The sequence below is a fragment of the Erythrolamprus reginae genome, chromosome 2, assembly GCF_031021105.1.
Source record: "Erythrolamprus reginae isolate rEryReg1 chromosome 2, rEryReg1.hap1, whole genome shotgun sequence".
NCBI lineage: Eukaryota > Metazoa > Chordata > Lepidosauria > Squamata > Dipsadidae > Erythrolamprus > Erythrolamprus reginae.
Genome location: NC_091951.1, coordinates 91,878,086 through 91,895,009, shown reverse-complemented (window position 1 = coordinate 91,895,009; position 16,924 = coordinate 91,878,086). Strand labels below are relative to the sequence as shown.

The following is a 16,924-nucleotide window of genomic DNA, read 5'->3' as shown; positions in this document are numbered from 1 at the left end:
CAGCACTCACCACAATTTTAGCTGGATCTGCCATCAGCATTCCTTGGAAAACCTTGGATAGATCCCTTAAATTAAATGTATAATGAGATTTTGCTGGAGTGGGCAACAGTTGGGATGTGATGGTTGAATATACGTGAATTGTAGCATCAACGAGAGGTTCATTTAGATTTGCTATTTGAGGACATCCAGCTAAAAGAAAACAAAATTTCTAATCAGTCTTGCAGGGAGGACTTCTCAAGAGAGATAAAATGAATATTGGTTGCATGACAATATAGAAACCTGGCATAGGACAAAGCAAGATAATTATTTCACAAATAGTTTAAGAAAATATCCTATTGCCTTTATTCCCGAATCTAAGCTTTATTTGTTGTTCAATGTTTTTTTCAGTCTGAGTTTAAACTGCTGACATTATATTTGGTCATGCCAAGTTGGAATTCTGCTCTCCCAGCCCCCCACCCCACCCCAAACCTCACTAGTTAACTTCTTTCTTGGTTCATTTGATAATCATGTTTATCAACATGATTAATAACTTAGATTTTGGAAGATTTGGCTCCATTTCTGTGGTCCACTTCTGGTTGCCCATTATTTAATAGATGTGGTGAATAGTCAAGGGAAAAAGCAGTCAATGCAACTTCCCTAAGAGTAGAATGTGTGATGTCTGCTTATTTATTTAAAGTATTCATAGATAAGTATATAAGGAATTCTTGTGGTGATGGCAGAGATTTGATGGCATGACTTATGCATGTAACTTAATTCATAAAAGACCAAGGTATTTATGTTTGACAGGGAAAATGGAGTGAATAATTGCTTCTTATGCATAAATGGGGAAAAAACAGAGTCAACAGGGGAATTTGTGCATCTTGGTAGAATGTTTCCTTAAATGGGATATGAATGAAGAAAATTTAAGACAGGAAAGTGCTAACAAAAAGAGACTGCATATAATATGGTTCATTGTGAGGGATGAATGTTTATTGAAGGAAGACAAAATTTACATTTAAGAGCATGCTTCTGCCTTCTTTGTATAAGGAAGTGAGAGCTGGTTATTAGGAGAAAGAAAAATGAAATGAAATGCAGTGGGGATGGGTTGAGTGTGTGCATTTAAACAAAAGAGAATCAAGAAAGGATGAATGCTGAAGAAGAATGCACAATATATACACGAGAGAATATAAACACTGGATATAAATACAAAAGAAGTACCTTAAAATGGTTTAGTCATATAGAGAATGAAGGGGTTTGTGTTTCAAATCAAATATATGAAAGAAGATAGAAAGGAAGGTCAAGACAAAGTGGAAGTTTTATTTATTTTATTTATTTATTTATTTTGTCAAACAATTATAGGGTGATAATTTGTACAAATAAAACATTAGATAAGTAATGATAAAAAGTAACAAAAGAAGACAATAGGACAGGGACGGTAGGCACAGTGGTGAGCTTATGCACGCCCCTTACAGACCAAAAAGTCACTGTTGCACTGTTAATATAAACCTGAAAAAGTGAATTCTGAGAAATCTAAAGAATAAAAATCCATAAAATCTTGTTATCTTGTTGAAGCCTTTGAGGTGAGGAGAGGCCAGGCAAGGCGCCCCTTGACATGAGTGATGCCCACAGAGCTGGTAGTCAAAAAATTTGAATCCCACCACTATCTACAGTGGAATGGGACATCTTGGTGTGGCTAATTCGCTCGGCCTACTGGCCCAGTTGCGGGAGGACAACTGTCTGTGCCAACTCACTGTGGGACAACTCACTCAGCAGTGGGGTGCTCCCAATTCGGACTAGTTCTTAGAACCGGTAGTAGCAGCATCAGGAGGCTCTGCTCACCTACCCAGGATGTTTCTGCACATGCAAAAATTAGCAAACTAATTCAGAACCCACTACTAAACTCGCTGCAGGACAATTTAACAATTCAATTTAAGTATTAAAAATAATTAAAAATATTTAAATTTGTGTCATTCAGATTTCATCTTGTTCCTCCTTTTGCACCCTTTCTTTAATGATTCTATTCCACAATTTATTTGATACTAGTGTAACTTTTGTCCTGTGGCAAGTTGTTGCATGGCAAGTTAGCCATGGCAGGTTGGCTGCAATGAGTTGGCTATGGTGAGTTGGCCATGTTCACTTGTCCTAAACCCTACTAGAGATACTATATTTGGTAAATGCTTCCTTTTCTTCATTCATGAAATCTTGCAATATTTCAAGTGAGGACACATGAGTTCTGGTGACTTTTCGGTATTATTATCAGCCATTTCTTTAGACTGGATTTGGCATTTTTATCCATCTATTGAGTCTTTCTCAAGAACTTGGAATAAACAGAATTTGTTGTTTAATAGTGTTAAGGTATCATCACAGGATATAAGCTGTTCCAAGAAAGGCAACCTTTTCCAATTGACTGATGACAATTTTGTCAATGTCAATAATGTTCAGGTTTTGCTCCAGATGTTTTGAGATTGCACATATAGCATGTAATACTATTGATAGTGCCTTGGCTTTCTTTTGCCATAGTCAATCTACTTCTATTTACAGGTCTTTCCATTTTGTAATTATCTCCCTTATCTTTTCTCTCATCTCTTGGTTTTGCAACATCCGTCATCCAGATTTACTTATCTTTCTTTTCAACAATTGTTAAGTTTGGGGTATTATATGACAAGTGCTTGTCTGTTTGAATATTTAATTCTCAGAGCAGATTAGCTTCTTCATATTTTATTATTTTGCCTGTTTGTGATCCCATCAGTTCTTATTTGCAGGTAAGTGATATTTCTTGCAGATATTTGAATGCAACATTGATGCTGCTTTATCAGGCTGTTATATGTAATCAGTCTGCAATACAGTATTATATTTATAATTGATATAGCATTATTAATGCTATAATCTCTTGTGTACAAATTCCTTGCTTAATGAAGCACAAATCTAAAGGACACCATTCAAAATTAAAAAATAACTGAAACACTATATTTCTAAAATGTACCACTAACATAATTCATATCTTAAATTACTTACGGACTGGCTCTCTGTAACATATCTCTCCTAGTTTTCCATCTAAAAAACAAGGAAAAAAGAACTTTTAAAAGAAAAAGTTACATCTTCAAAATAGAAAGAGGAAGGAAAGTTATTTTGCCCCAAGGACAGTCTACCTTGGTAGGAAACTTGTTGACCCTATCTGAAAAGTTGATTTTTACTTTGGTTCTGCTCTTGTTTTGCCATGCATCCCCATATTTTTCAGCTTTTGGGTGCAAGCAAACTTTCAGTTTCAACCTAAGTCTGTTAGAGAAGTAAAACAGACTACGGACCAGATTTTTATTATTTTGAGTAAGTTTTGCAACCCCCTTTGAAAGAAGTTGTTCAAACTCAGTGTCTTTCTTTTTATAGCTCCAATTTCTGATTTAATAAAAACAGAAGCAATGGCACTCAGTTGTAGAAAGCTTCCTAGGTAACAGTGTGTACACTATACATAATGAAAATGTAGAGGAAATGGAAGCAAAATAATTTTTTTTACCCCAGGAGCTATGATGCTCAGTGGGTACTATAATTTTTAAGTGCTATTTTTAAAAAAAGTTTTTTAAAAAGTCTTTTATGGCTATCCAGAGAGTGTTTTGAAAAGTTTATGGTAGGATTTTTTTATTTTATTATTTGTATCCTGCCTTTATTTTTATGAGTAAATTAAGATGGCGAACACATGCACCTTCTTGCTCCCACTTTCCCCACAAAAAGAACCTTTCAGTGCTCTGAAGGTGATTACAGATTGGCTTCAAATGCATTTGTATGAGATTAGGGAGTGGAAATAGAGTACAAACTGTGCTAGGTTGCAGTGTCCTCTTGCTCATAAAGACAAGAACACATTGTTTATCTTGTACTCACCTACAGATCTGGGATGAGCAAGAGAAAATTGTAGAGAAGAGAAGTTGCAATCCCCTCTTCATTACCTAGCAGCTGTCAAACAGAGTTAGCTGGTGATTCAGGAAGAAAGTATTTTTCTTCTGCATTTCCAGCTTCCTTACTATATCCTGGAAATGAAGAGCCTTTTTCTCAGTACAGATAGTCGTCCTGTAGGAGGGAAACAGCAGACGCAGCCGGCCTGGGGAATGCTTCATGCTACCCCCTGAGAAATGTAGTCCTCCCAGGCTGGGGATTCTATCCTGACCAGGGGTGGGTCCAGTGCCCGTGGATGCCAGCACCATGTGCTCCACCTATTTTCGGGACCACCATGGCCTCAATATGCCTCAACGATCCTGGGGTCAGATCCAAAGCCGGCTGCAGCCCCACCCCCCTTTTGCAACTCAACAGTCAGCACAGCAACCAGCCTGTGTCCTACTGCCATCTGCAATCTAGCAGCCGGCTGCAGTGCCACCACAGATTCCAGCTCAGCCGCTGTTTCTTGCTGTGCTGCCTGCCACAGAGCACCATTGCAGTTTACTGACGGCAATTGGGGCAGGTACCTAGCTCCTGAGGTGACACAGTTGCTAAGTGAAAACTGACTGCCACCATGCTTATAAATTTATGTAGGACAACATATACCGTGTTCCCTCAATGTTCGCGGCTTTGAACTTCGCGAAAAGTCTATACCATGGTTTTTCAAAAATATTAATTAAAAAATACTTTGCGGGTTTTTTCCCTATACCACGGTTTTTCCCACCCGATGATGTCATATGTCATCACCAAACTTTTGTCTGCCTTTAATAAAAATTTTTTTTTAATAAACTTTAATAAATAAACATGGTGAGTAATAATCTGAATGGTTGCTAAGGGAATGGAAAATTGCAATTTAGGGGTTTAAAATGTTACGGGAAGGCTTGTGATACTGTTCATAGCCAAAAATAGTGTATTTACTTCCGCATCTCTACTTCGCGGAAATTCGACTTTCGCGGGCGGTCTCGGAACGCATCCCCTGCGAAAAGCGAGGGAACACTGTAGTAACTCTCTGTAATGGCAAACACGGAATTGAGAAAGAGAGACAGGGGGAGATGCTATAAAAGTCATAAACACAGGCATCAGACCTTACAAATGGCAGAATGTAGGGGGATTTTTAATAACCACTTAAATGTTCCATGCATTGTGGAGGTAATAAACTTAGGAATCCAGGAAACTTAAATGTATTTTTCCTACATAGAGGATGTACATATCTCTACACATCCCTCTTGAGGAGGGATTTCCTCAAGTACATAAAAACCTGAGATGATGTAAAATGTCTTACTTTTCAGTGGCCTGATTTTGCCTCTCACTCAGGTAATATTCTATACAATAAGAATACTGTATAGACAATGTCACATTTATCTGGCAGTATCTGACAGTATTCTTGAAAAAAAGATAATAAATAGCATAGGATTGCTTTGTAGATTCTATTATGATTTCACTGTCTGCCCAGACAGGACTAGCAGTCCAAATAACAATCTTTTGGATCAACAGGATATAAAGTTACAGATAGCCTAATAAGAGAGATAAAAAAGAGAAAGAGCAAAAACCTTTCTTCATATAACCCACCCATCCAGCTGCCAAGAATATTGGAGAAGATTTTCTTCTTGCTGCTGTCCTCCATCTCAGTGAATGAGAGAAAGTTAAAGTGGCGTGTAAGGCGTGGTGTAATTGCATTTCTTCCTCCTCCTGGTGGTCCCATGGCACCAATAAAATTAATATCCACTAATTTCTTAAAGGTACCTAAAAATGAGCAAATGCATGCCCAAGATTAATGAAACATCAACATTAAAACACAAACCCCAGCAGTCAGCTACTGTATATAAGTAGACCAGTGTAGAATTAAAACTGACCTGAATAACAAACAGTGTTTTTGTATAGAAATTAGATGCAGAACTTGTATCTTACCAATTTGTTTCCTATCATACCAGCCTTTGTGATCCATCCACTGCCGAAGAAGCTCAATCGGTGGTTGTGCACCATAGGTCTCTAAGGCTGGCATGTTCAGATCATCAATGAAAAAAATGAAATACCGGCCAAGTGGGGGCCCAAAAACTCCCTTACGCCTGCATTTAACAAGACAAAAATAAAAATTACTGGGTGGAATACATGATACTTGATAATCCTTGTTGGAGATATATTTATTATATTTAATAAATATATATTGACATATACTGTGTGTATATATATATATATATATATATATTCTTGCAGTGTACATAAAGTATAAGGCAAAAAATTAAAAACATCCATTGTAGGGTTACAGTTCAACAACAAAAAATCATAAAACCCTCCAACTAAATGAACAAACAAAACAAAAAAAATCTAAAATGGTAAATGATGGCGTGGCGTATGACCTTAGGAGAAGGCTCTCCAATACAGAATTCAATTTCTAGAAGTTGGGACTAGTGTGATCTCTAATGGGAGGCTATGCTCTCTTCTGCCATGGGTCTGCAGAATTACTGGTATATGCTCCCACTGCCAACAGTAAGAATTTATTGTAAGAGAAAAGTGATTTATTGTTCAGATACTTCACACATCTTAGTTCAGATTTTCTGCAGCTCTCCAACATTTCTTAATAACACAATAAGGTAGGTGTAACTTATATCCACAATTTCACAGAAATGCATGTCATAAACAATTAATGTCATATATAATGTTTGAGTGCATATCAATAATCACGTGTTTTTACCACTATGTGATTTGATTAAAAAACAATTCTGAACAGTAAGAAATAATGTTATAAAAGACAATTATTGATACAATGGGATACAATTCCAGGGGCTGTATTTCTCCAATATTCTTTTGCCCATATTATTAATTCCAAGGTTTCTTTTTGCCACAGATCACAGGAGAAGTCATTCCTTAACATTTTGCTGCTTACTTCAAGCTTTTACATTATAGATAGATCTCCACTTACTGTTATAAGTTACAACAGCACTTATTACCATTTTTCACATGTACGACCATTGCAGCATTCTTATGGTCTTTCGACCAATATTTGACTGCTTGGCAACTGATGGATGCAGTGTCCTGATCATATTGTAAAACCCTGATGTCTGGGGTTTGCCGTGATGTGGTGGGACGGAGCACTGATGAAGGGGGGTATTGGAACCATGGCAACAAAAGCACTGGAGCATCAGTGATGTGGAGGTGTAGGGAAAATTGCAGTGGCAATGAAGGCAGCCCCTCCTCAAGAAGCCCTCCCTGGACCCAGCTGTGCTTAATAACTACCGTCCAGTCTCCAACCTTCCCTTTATGGGGAAGGTTGTTGAGAAGGTGGTGGCACTCCAACTCCAGCGGTCCTTGGAAGAAGCCGATTATCTAGGTCCCCAGCAGTCGGGTTTCAGGCCCGGTTACAGCACGGAAACTGCTTTGGTCGCGTTGATGGATGATCTCTGGCGGGCCCGGGACAGGGGTTTATCCTCTGTCCTGGTGCTCCTTGACCTCTCAGCGGCTTTCGATACCATCGACCATGGTATCCTTCTGCACCGGCTGGAGGGGTTGGAAGTGGGAGGCACTGTTCTTCAGTGGTTCTCCTCCTACCTCTCTGGCCGGTCGCAGTCGGTGTTAGTGGGGGGACAGAGGTCGACTCCTAGGTCTCTCCCTTGTGGGGTGCCTCAGGGGTCGGTGCTCTCCCCCCTGCTATTTAACATCTACATGAAACCGCTGGGCGAGATCATCCAAGGACATGGGGTGAGGTATCATCAATATGCGGATGATACCCAGCTTTACATCTCCACCCCATGCCCAGTCAACGAAGCGGTGGAAGTGATGTGCCGGTGCCTGGAGGCTGTTGGGGCCTGGATGGGTGTCAACAGACTCAAGCTCAACCCGGATAAGACGGAGTGGCTGTGGGTTTTGCCTCCCAAGGACAACTCCATCTGTCCGTCCATTACCCTGGGGGGGGGGAATTATTGACCACCTCAGAGAGGGTCCGCAACTTGGGCGTCCTCCTCGATCCACAGCTCACATTAGAACAACATCTCTCAGCTGTGGCGAGGGGGGCGTTTGCCCAGGTTCGCCTGGTGCACCAGTTGCGGCCCTATCTGGACCGGGACTCATTGCTCACAGTCACTCATGCCCTCATCACCTCGAGGTTCGACTACTGTAATGCTCTCTACATGGGGCTACCTTTGAAAAGTGTTCGGAAACTTCAGATCGTGCAAAATGCAGCTGCGAGAGCAGTCATGGGCTTACCTAGGTATGCCCATGTTTCTCCATCACTCCGCAGTCTGCATTGGCTGCCGATCAGTTTCCGGTCACAATTCAAAATGTTGGTTATGACCTTTAAAGCCCTTCATGGCACTGGACCAGAATATCTCCGAGACCGCCTCCTGCCGCACGAATCCCAGCGAACAATTAGGTCCCACAGAGTGGGCCTTCTCCGGGTCCCGTCAACTAAGCAATGTCGGTTGGCGGGCCCCAGGGGAAGAGCCTTCTCTGTGGCGGCACCGGCCCTCTGGAACCAACTCCCCCCGGAGATTAGAACTGTCCCTACTCTTCCTGCCTTCCGTAAACTTCTTAAAACCCACCTTTGCCGTCAGGCATGGGGGAATTGAAACATCTCCCCCTGGGCACGTTTAATTTATATATGTTTAAATTGTTTGATTACTTATGATTTGTTTCTACATGTTGTGAGCCGCCCCGAATCTTCGGAGAGGGGCGGCATACAAATCCAAGTAATAAATAAATAAATAAAATAAAATGGGGCTCAGCTGCGAAGTGGGGAGGCATGGTGATGTGAGAAAAAAACACTGGCAGGTTCAGAAGCTCCAAGCAACAACAAGCTGTTCTGGCCTGACAATCACCTGTTCCGGGTCAAGGAATGGCTGGGCGGCGCCCCATCATCCAGGGTAATGCATGACTGATGACAGGGTGAGGCCAGCCAGGGGGGGAAAGGTGTGGCTCACCTAAATATGAACCTAAATAGTGGGATGCTGGGAGACTAAGCAAGACGGTTGTTAAATGTCTTTTAAGCTCCAAGCACTGACTTTCTCTCAATGGTCTGAGCTCCCGGACCTAAACCAGTATGAAAATGCCACACGCTTTTAGGCTAACTGGCTTTATTCAGCTGGGCTCTGGTACACATTGAGTCATCTTTTGTGATCCTCTGATAAGCAAATGCAATGTGGAAGACAGATTCACTTAACAACCATGTTACTAACTTCATAATCAGAGCAATTCACTTTACAACCATGGAAAGAAGCCATAAAATAAGATAAAAGACATTTAACAACTGTCTTGCTTAGAAATGGAAGTGTTGGACTTAATTGTGGTTACAAGTTGCAGACTACCTGTAAGCAGTTTAGCAGATTTGGAAAGCAAAGTCAACTAATATATGTAAAAACAAAGAAAGAGTTGGTTATTGAAATGGATGTCCATGTGCCGCCTCTATGTTGGTTGAGGTGGGCAAGATTCCTTTGGGTACCATTTGTTGGGAGTCAAGGGAAAGGGAGGGGTTTGTCTTCTCTTTCTGCTCAAGATCTCCATGTATAATTGGTGGGCCACTGTGTGACACAGAATGCTGGACTCGATGGGCTTTGGCCCAATTCAGCATGGCTGTTCTTATGTTCTTAAAAGAAGAAAATTAGAGAATTGTTTTAAGACAGTGTACCTTTTATCCAGTTTGCTGTCAATGAGATCTTGGGTTTGGTTGGCTGAAGTTCGAGCAGAGAACATCAGAAAATGGCTGATATATTCTAGTGGCAGGTTTTTCAGAAGCTTGTCTGCTATAGTGAGAGTTTTTCCAGTTCCTGTGGGACCAATACAAAGAACCTATATAGGGAAGGAAAGTTGTAATTATGTATTTGTGAGTACACTTGCCAAATATACATTTTTTCCACATGATACTTAATTATAACTTTTTTGCCAGTAAAAGTCAAATAAAACCTGGAAAGATTAAATACTTTTTAGATTACAGTGCCAATCACAAATGCAAGAATAATGCAGTAACTGTAGTCATGTTTCTGGCTACTTGATAAAAGTGCTCCCAATAGTCTAATTGTGCTACAGAATGCTTGCATTGGTATAATACTAGATTGTATCTATTTGAAAATCATGACACATACATACCGGTTTGTTATTAGTCAGTAACATTTCTAGGAGGAACGCCATTTGGACAGTGTTCATTGTAGGTACAATAATATCACAATAGCTGCTGTCAGGCACCATTTTAAACTCTGTAGAAGAAGTCATCCAATTCTCCCAGCATACCTAAGAGAGATGGAGGCATTGGTGAAAAAGAGAGATATAGAAATGGACTTGTAAGTTATTACCCTTCTAGCTACCGTGGTATGAATACTTAAAATTCTATTGTGCTATTGGAAAATAATAATAATAATAATTAATAATAATTTATTAGATTTGTATGTTGCCTCTCTCCGGAGACTCAGAGCGGTGAAAAGTGATTGGCCCTCATCAAATTAATATTAGTCACATTAAGTCCAATTGGAAGTGGGCTGTGTTGATTCTTCCCTAAATACTGCTTCATCCAAACTGAGGATTTCTTTTCAAAGATAATTTGGATTTGGGGAGGCGGGGAAATAAAATTTAAATCGCACATGGAAATGGGAATGTATGTATGAGTGACTTTACGCTAAAAACCATCCTACTTTCAGTATACTTTGAAAATGAAATCACGACAAGATATATTTTGAAGAGAAATGCCATCTGGAGCACTGTTTTTGATGCCATTAGGACCCATTAGTGCCATCTCCACAGCTCAATCAAAGAGGCAGGAAGAGATGCTCCTAACATAGTAAGCTTTTGAGGTTCCACCTCCACTTCCCCTGAAACAAGCAAACAATCAACAACAAAATCATTATATCCTTCTCATGAACTATCAGAATTACTCCTTCAATTTTATACCCACACATAAGAATGCAGGTGCACAGATACCACCTGGTATCTATCAACACTGCCTCCTACACTGGTGAAATCTTATAAGGTATGTAATTAAACCAAACAAAAGGAAAAGGAAGGAATTAGGAAGATATGCACATTGACTGAAATATATTCTTAGCAGTAATGAATGGAGACTAGTTCTTAATAGCTATTTTATAATTAGCAAGCCATGGCTTGCAGACTGCCTCCAGCTAACAGCCTGTCCCTCTCCATCTCCCTCTCCCTCTTTGTTTTTTCAGCCCCTAGAAAAGATTATAGTGCTAAAACTATGTAGTCAACTGCTGAATAATGGTAGTGTGATTTCTAGTTAATTTCTTTCCCTCACTTTCCTCTTTATTTTTGCAAAACAAAAATAGAAATTAGAAAGAATAACAATACAAGATGAAAACAGCACTTAATGCTGTGTAAGTGTCTTAATGCTCTTAAAATTCTCTTTCATTGTTATTTTTAAATTCGTTGATGCTATATATACTTTTTTCACTGAATATACTGTAAATTAAACTGGAAAACTCTATTCTCTGAATGCTACACTACTGATGACCTCTATAACACATTCCTACTCGAAATGAAAATTATTATCAGACTTCATGTACCTCTAACATGTACCATAAACAAAAAAAATAACCTCCCCATCTCAATAAGAAAATTACAAACAAGAAAAAAATCTCTCTGGAGGAAAAACAAAAAAGGACAAGTTTCCAACTTCAAAAGCCGATATAAAAGCATTTGCAATCAAATAAAAGCAGAATCCCTTAACTACTACAGCAAACAAGAGGAAAACCTCCTACGCACCAAATCTAATAGAGCTTTCTACAACTTTGTCAACAATAAACTCAAAGACTCTAGACCAATCCCACCTCTCAAAGGACCCAACAACAAAGAATACCATGATGATTCATCCAAAGCCAACCTCTTCAACTCTTTCTTTGGCTCTGTCTTTGTTAACAGCAATGGCTCATCCCCTAATTTCATCAATCGCACCTCAAACTCCCTCAACGACTTAACCCAAGTAGACTTCACTAAAGACCAAGTTGAAAAAGCATTACGTGATATACTCTATTCCTATATATGTGTATGTATGTATATATATATATGTGTGTGTGTGTGTGTGTGTATGTGTATATGTATGTATATATATATATATATATATATATATATATATATATGTATATGTATATATTCTGTTACTATATTCTATATATTCTATATATTCTATTCCTATATCTTCTTTTCTATTCTTTCTTAGATATATTTTACTATGAGTATCTCCTCTATAACCTTCATCATGTATTTTACTATGTGTATATTGATATATACTCACTAAAACCCTCATTGTGTATTGGACAAAATAAATAAATAAATAAATAAATAAATATATTTTCAAAAAAATATATGCAGAAAAATATATACAGAAAAAACATCCCCCCCCCCCCGGGTCTGCTGACACAGGAAGGAGAACTTGTAGTTTAGAGGTTAAAGCAACTGCCTGACAAGCTAACATGCCAAGTTTGAATCCCAGAAGAAGGGTATAGCTAACTGATGAGAGTTAAATAGCTTGAAATAGATCTATGCTAGACTCTCTTAATCCCAATGGTTTCCATCTTGATAGCATTCTAGAAGGAAGACCTTAAAAACCCGCCTTTTCTCCCAGGTTTGGCTAGGGTGATTGGAGAATCTTGTTAGGTACAGGGTGTTGTGTTTGGGCCTGGGCCAGCTGTTGCTCCCACAGATGGGAGAGACGCGGCACAAAGTGAATGTGAAAGCCTGGCTGACAGCCAAGAAGATGTGGCAGACAGCCAGGAAGATGTGGCAGACAGCCAGGAAGATGTGGCAGACAGCCAGGAAGATGAGGCAGACAGCCAGGAGGACGAGGCCACTGGGACGCAGGATTCAGCAGACAGTCTTTCCTCCCTGGGTTCTTCTGCAGATCAATATACAGTGATACCTCGTCTTACAAATGCCTCGTCATACAAACTTTTCGAGATACAAACCCGAGGTTTAAATTTTTTTTGCCTCTTCTTACAAACTATTTTCACCTTGCAAACCCACTGCCGCCGCTGGGATAGTCCACCTCTGGACTTCCGTTGCCAGCAAAACACCCGTTTTTGTGCTGCTGGGATTCCCCTGAGGCTCCCCTCCATGGGAAACCCCACCTCTGGACTTCCGTTGCCAGTGAAGTGCTCATTTTTGCGATGCTGAGATTCCCCTGCTGGGATTCCCCTGCAGCATCGCAAAAACACAGAAGTCCGGAGGTGGGGTTTCCTGTGGAGGGGAGCCTCAGGGGAATCCCAGCAGCACAAAAATGGGCGCTTTGGCTGGCAAAAGGGGTGAATTTTGGGTTTGCACGCATTAATCGCTTTTCCATTGATTCCTATGGGAAACACTGTTTCGTCTTACAAACTTTTCACCTTAAGAACCTCATCCCGGAACCAATTAAGTTTGTAAGACAAGGTATCACTGTATTGATCTAAGTAGCCGAAGAGCTATGCAAAGAAAGGATCGCTTTAAGGAGTATTACAAATCATTATAGGAGCACCTAGGCTGGGTGTGGTTCTTATACTTAGGGCTGGGTGTGGTTCCCTTAATGAGGGCTAAAGGGATAAAAGGGAAGAAAGGCCAAGGCAAACTGTGGCTGTTTATCTGTGTTGTTTTGTGGTTCCTGCTTTGACGTTTCTGTGCCGTTGGAGTTTTCAACCCAGCTTTTTCAGACAAGTGGGAGGTGAAAACTCTGGGACTTGCTGTTTGCTTCAAAGATTCAAAAGGACTCCTGAAACGTCTTTGCTCATTCCAGGTTGTCTTTGTTTGTTTTTCCCTGTTTTTTGTATGCGGCTGAAGTAAGCCTTGCATGCGGCTGAAGTAAGCCTTGCATTGTTTTCGGACATTAAGAACTGTTTTTTGAGTAAGCCATTTTTGTTTATCTAATACAAGTTTGCTGATTAGCAGAGCACGTGTGTGTTTGATTTCTTTTCCTTGGACTATTACGCATTGCCGAGCCAGTCAGGCAGAACACAGGGTAGATCATGTGGACTGGATCTGTCATAAGTTTATTGCTATGCTTTTATCTGGATTGAATATTCATTGTTCTGTTTTTATTCTGTAAATGACCACAAGTCAATTGGAATCTGATGATGTCTAAATCAAACAATCAAATACATGCACAAACAAATAAAATATTTGACAAACACCCCCCTTTTTCCTATTCTTCAGGAAATTAATGAAAACCTGGTTATTTTGCCAAACCACTGGAACTGGTTGGCGAGAACTATTCTTTCTAAGGATGAACTGATTTTATTTGTCTAAATATGTCCCATTTTTAAAATCACAAATACTGTACATATTGGGAAATAGTACATTGGTCAGATTAGAGCAGCCTACAAGTCTGGAAAGGAAGGAAGGCTGTGGGGCTTGACAATACTGCAGACAGGGAACTGCAGACTTAACAGATGCAAACATTTAACACATTGCTGAAAAGGTGTTAGGACATCTTTACATTCTCACGGTATATTGTAAATTATAGTATTATTTATGGCCTTTTACAGTTATTTGTCCGAGTGATTTATAGTATTTAGATTATGCATTGTAGAATTAATTGTAATTTTATAGCATACTTTTCTGTTTCAATTTCTTTGTTCTGTAATTTTATCCTAATAATTTCATCTTTATCTCATTTTATTCTATCAAGAATTTAATTTAATTCCTACGTTAGTGTAATTATTACTTCTATACTGGTCTTGACTCTGTCCCTCAAATAGAGGGAGAGAAATGTGCATGTTGAAACAACACAGTAGCTCCAGGATGCTGTACCGTATTTCATGCACTTGAAGTCAAGAGTGCCGAGGCGCTCACGGATTGAAAGGATTAGCCAGTGACATCACTGTTGCCCTGGGGATGCCCAGTTGGGACTCCTTTCATGTCTCTGGCAGGAGCCAGAAGGACAAGAGCTCAAACCCGTGCCATGGCATCTCTCAGGTCTTGAATATGGGCTTGCTAATCTATTGTCCAGAAGAACCGTTGTACATACCTGAACGGTCTTCTCGATGCACTGGAAGGAGAGTCCAACATGGGTAATTCACCAATCTTATTGGTAGAGACTGAGTTAATTTAAATATTTAAATATGAGGTAGTCACCGCCCCTCAGCAGCCCCCAATACCTCAGTTTTAAAAACGAAACCATTTTAAGGATAACCTGTTTATTGAACAATAACCATATAACCTCATAACTGTGTAACTTGAATCCCCAACTCCAGCGACCTGGCGAAACAACCATGCCGGGTGGGTTTGGACTCTCCTTCCAGTGCATCGAGAAGACCGTTCAGGTATGTACAACGGTTCTTCTCCACTGCATCTGGAAGGAGAGTCCAACATGGGATATGCCAAAGATTACTGCCCATGGGAGGGAAAAGGCTGAGCTACGGTCGCAGGAGTTGAACACACTTGCTGCAAAACCCGTCTCCCAAACGAAGCTTCCGCCGAAGCCGCTGAGTCCAGTTTGTAATGGCGTATAAAGGTGGTAGGAGACGCCCACGTAGCCGCCCTGCAAATGTCCTCTATGGACGCCTGAGTCCTCCAAGCCACTGAAGTGGCTGCACTTCTAGTGGAATGCGCTGTTACCCCGGTTGGTGGTACTTGAGACCGGGCTTTGTAAGCCTCCTCAATACAGTCTTTCAGCCAGCGACTGATGGATCTAGCTGACACTGCCAGACCCATTGATCGCTGACCAAAGGACACAAACAGTCGCTCAGATTTCCTGAAATGTCCAGTCCGTCTGATGTAGATTTTCAAGGCCCTCCGAACATCTACCTTGTGCCATCTCAGCTCGAGAGGGTGCTGTCCATGTGTGCAAAAGTCCGGCAACACTAACTCTTGAGCCCTATGAAACCCAGAGTTGACCTTGGGGATAAATGTAGGGTCTAACCTCAAAACTACCCGATCAGGGTGGAATACACATAAATCTGCACGCGTAGACAGGGCCGACAGCTCCGACACTCTGCGTGCCGACGTAATTGCCACTAAAAAGGCAGTCTTTAAGGAGAGCAATCGTACTGGAATAGTTCTCATCGGCTCGAAAGGAGGAGCCGTCAACGCCTTGAGTACCAGGGAAAGGTCCCACGTCGGGAATCTATGTACTGGAGGCGCATGAGTGTTAATCGCGCCCTTAATAAAATCCCTAATCCAAGGATCTTGTGCGAGGGAGCGAGCATGGGGTACCCGGATGATGGTTGCCAGAGCAGCTAAATGCCTTTTCAAGGTATTCGGGGCTAACCCTTTCTCTATACCTGACTGTAGGAATCGTAAGATTGACACAACCGAAGCCTCCCCCGGATTAAGGTGGTGATCCAAACAAAAGTTACAGAAGGCCGCCCAAGTGGCCTGGTAGAGTCTTACCGTTGAAGGGCGACGTGCTGCCTGAATGGTGGATATAACCTCGTCTGGCAAGGCTTGCTGTCTCAGACCCGCCCTTTCAAGTGCCAGGCGGTCAGTTTGAACCACTGAGGGTCCGGATGGCAAACTGACCCCTGAAGCAACACTACCTCGGAGTCCGGAATCCTCCACGGGGGAGACACCGACAGGGCTACTAGGTCTGCAAACCAAGGCCGTCTCGGCCAATATGGAGCCACTAAGATCATTTCCACCCCCTCCCGAATTGTCTTGTCTAATATTCTTTGAATAAGACACGTGGGGGGAAAGGCATACAGTAACCCCTGGGGCCATGGTGACCATAGGGCGTTGACCCCTTCCGCCCCTGGCGTCGGAAACCGGGAGAAAAACCTCTGTAATTGGGTGTTTGCTGGGGTGGCGAACAGGTCCACCCGTGGAAGACCAAATCGTAGCACTATCTGCTTGAAGAGTGCAGGGTCCAGCTGCCACTCCGAAGGATCCAGAGTGGACCTGCTCAGCCAGTCCGCCTGCACATTGCTTGTCCCGGCAATATGCTCCACCGTCAGAGAGGCCAGATGAGATTCGGCCCAATCGAAGAGGTCCGTCGCTTGAGCCATGAGGCGATGAGACCTGGTACCTCCTTGATGGTTGAGGTGGGCTTTTGTGGCCACGTTGTCCGTCAGAACCAGGACATGCCTGTCCTGAACCCAGGGAGCGAAGGCCTGAAGGGCTAAGA

The 16,924-nt window shown here is 41.3% G+C and overlaps 1 protein-coding gene across 3 annotated transcripts in view; it reads right to left on the bottom strand.

Annotated features, from left to right (window-relative positions):
- DNAH1 (dynein axonemal heavy chain 1) overlaps positions 1–16,924 on the bottom strand; it is a 254,640-nt gene that overhangs the window by 82,144 nt on the left and 155,572 nt on the right. For all 3 annotated transcript variants that reach the window (XM_070738680.1, XM_070738681.1, XM_070738682.1), the window contains 6 exons: positions 9,979–10,119; positions 9,521–9,681; positions 5,812–5,969; positions 5,473–5,646; positions 2,995–3,033; positions 11–189 (listed from right to left, as the gene is read on the bottom strand). In XM_070738680.1, the coding sequence (XP_070594781.1) occupies positions 11–189; positions 2,995–3,033; positions 5,473–5,646; positions 5,812–5,969; positions 9,521–9,681; positions 9,979–10,119 (852 nt within the window). The remainder of the gene's footprint in view (positions 1–10; positions 190–2,994; positions 3,034–5,472; positions 5,647–5,811; positions 5,970–9,520; positions 9,682–9,978; positions 10,120–16,924) is intronic.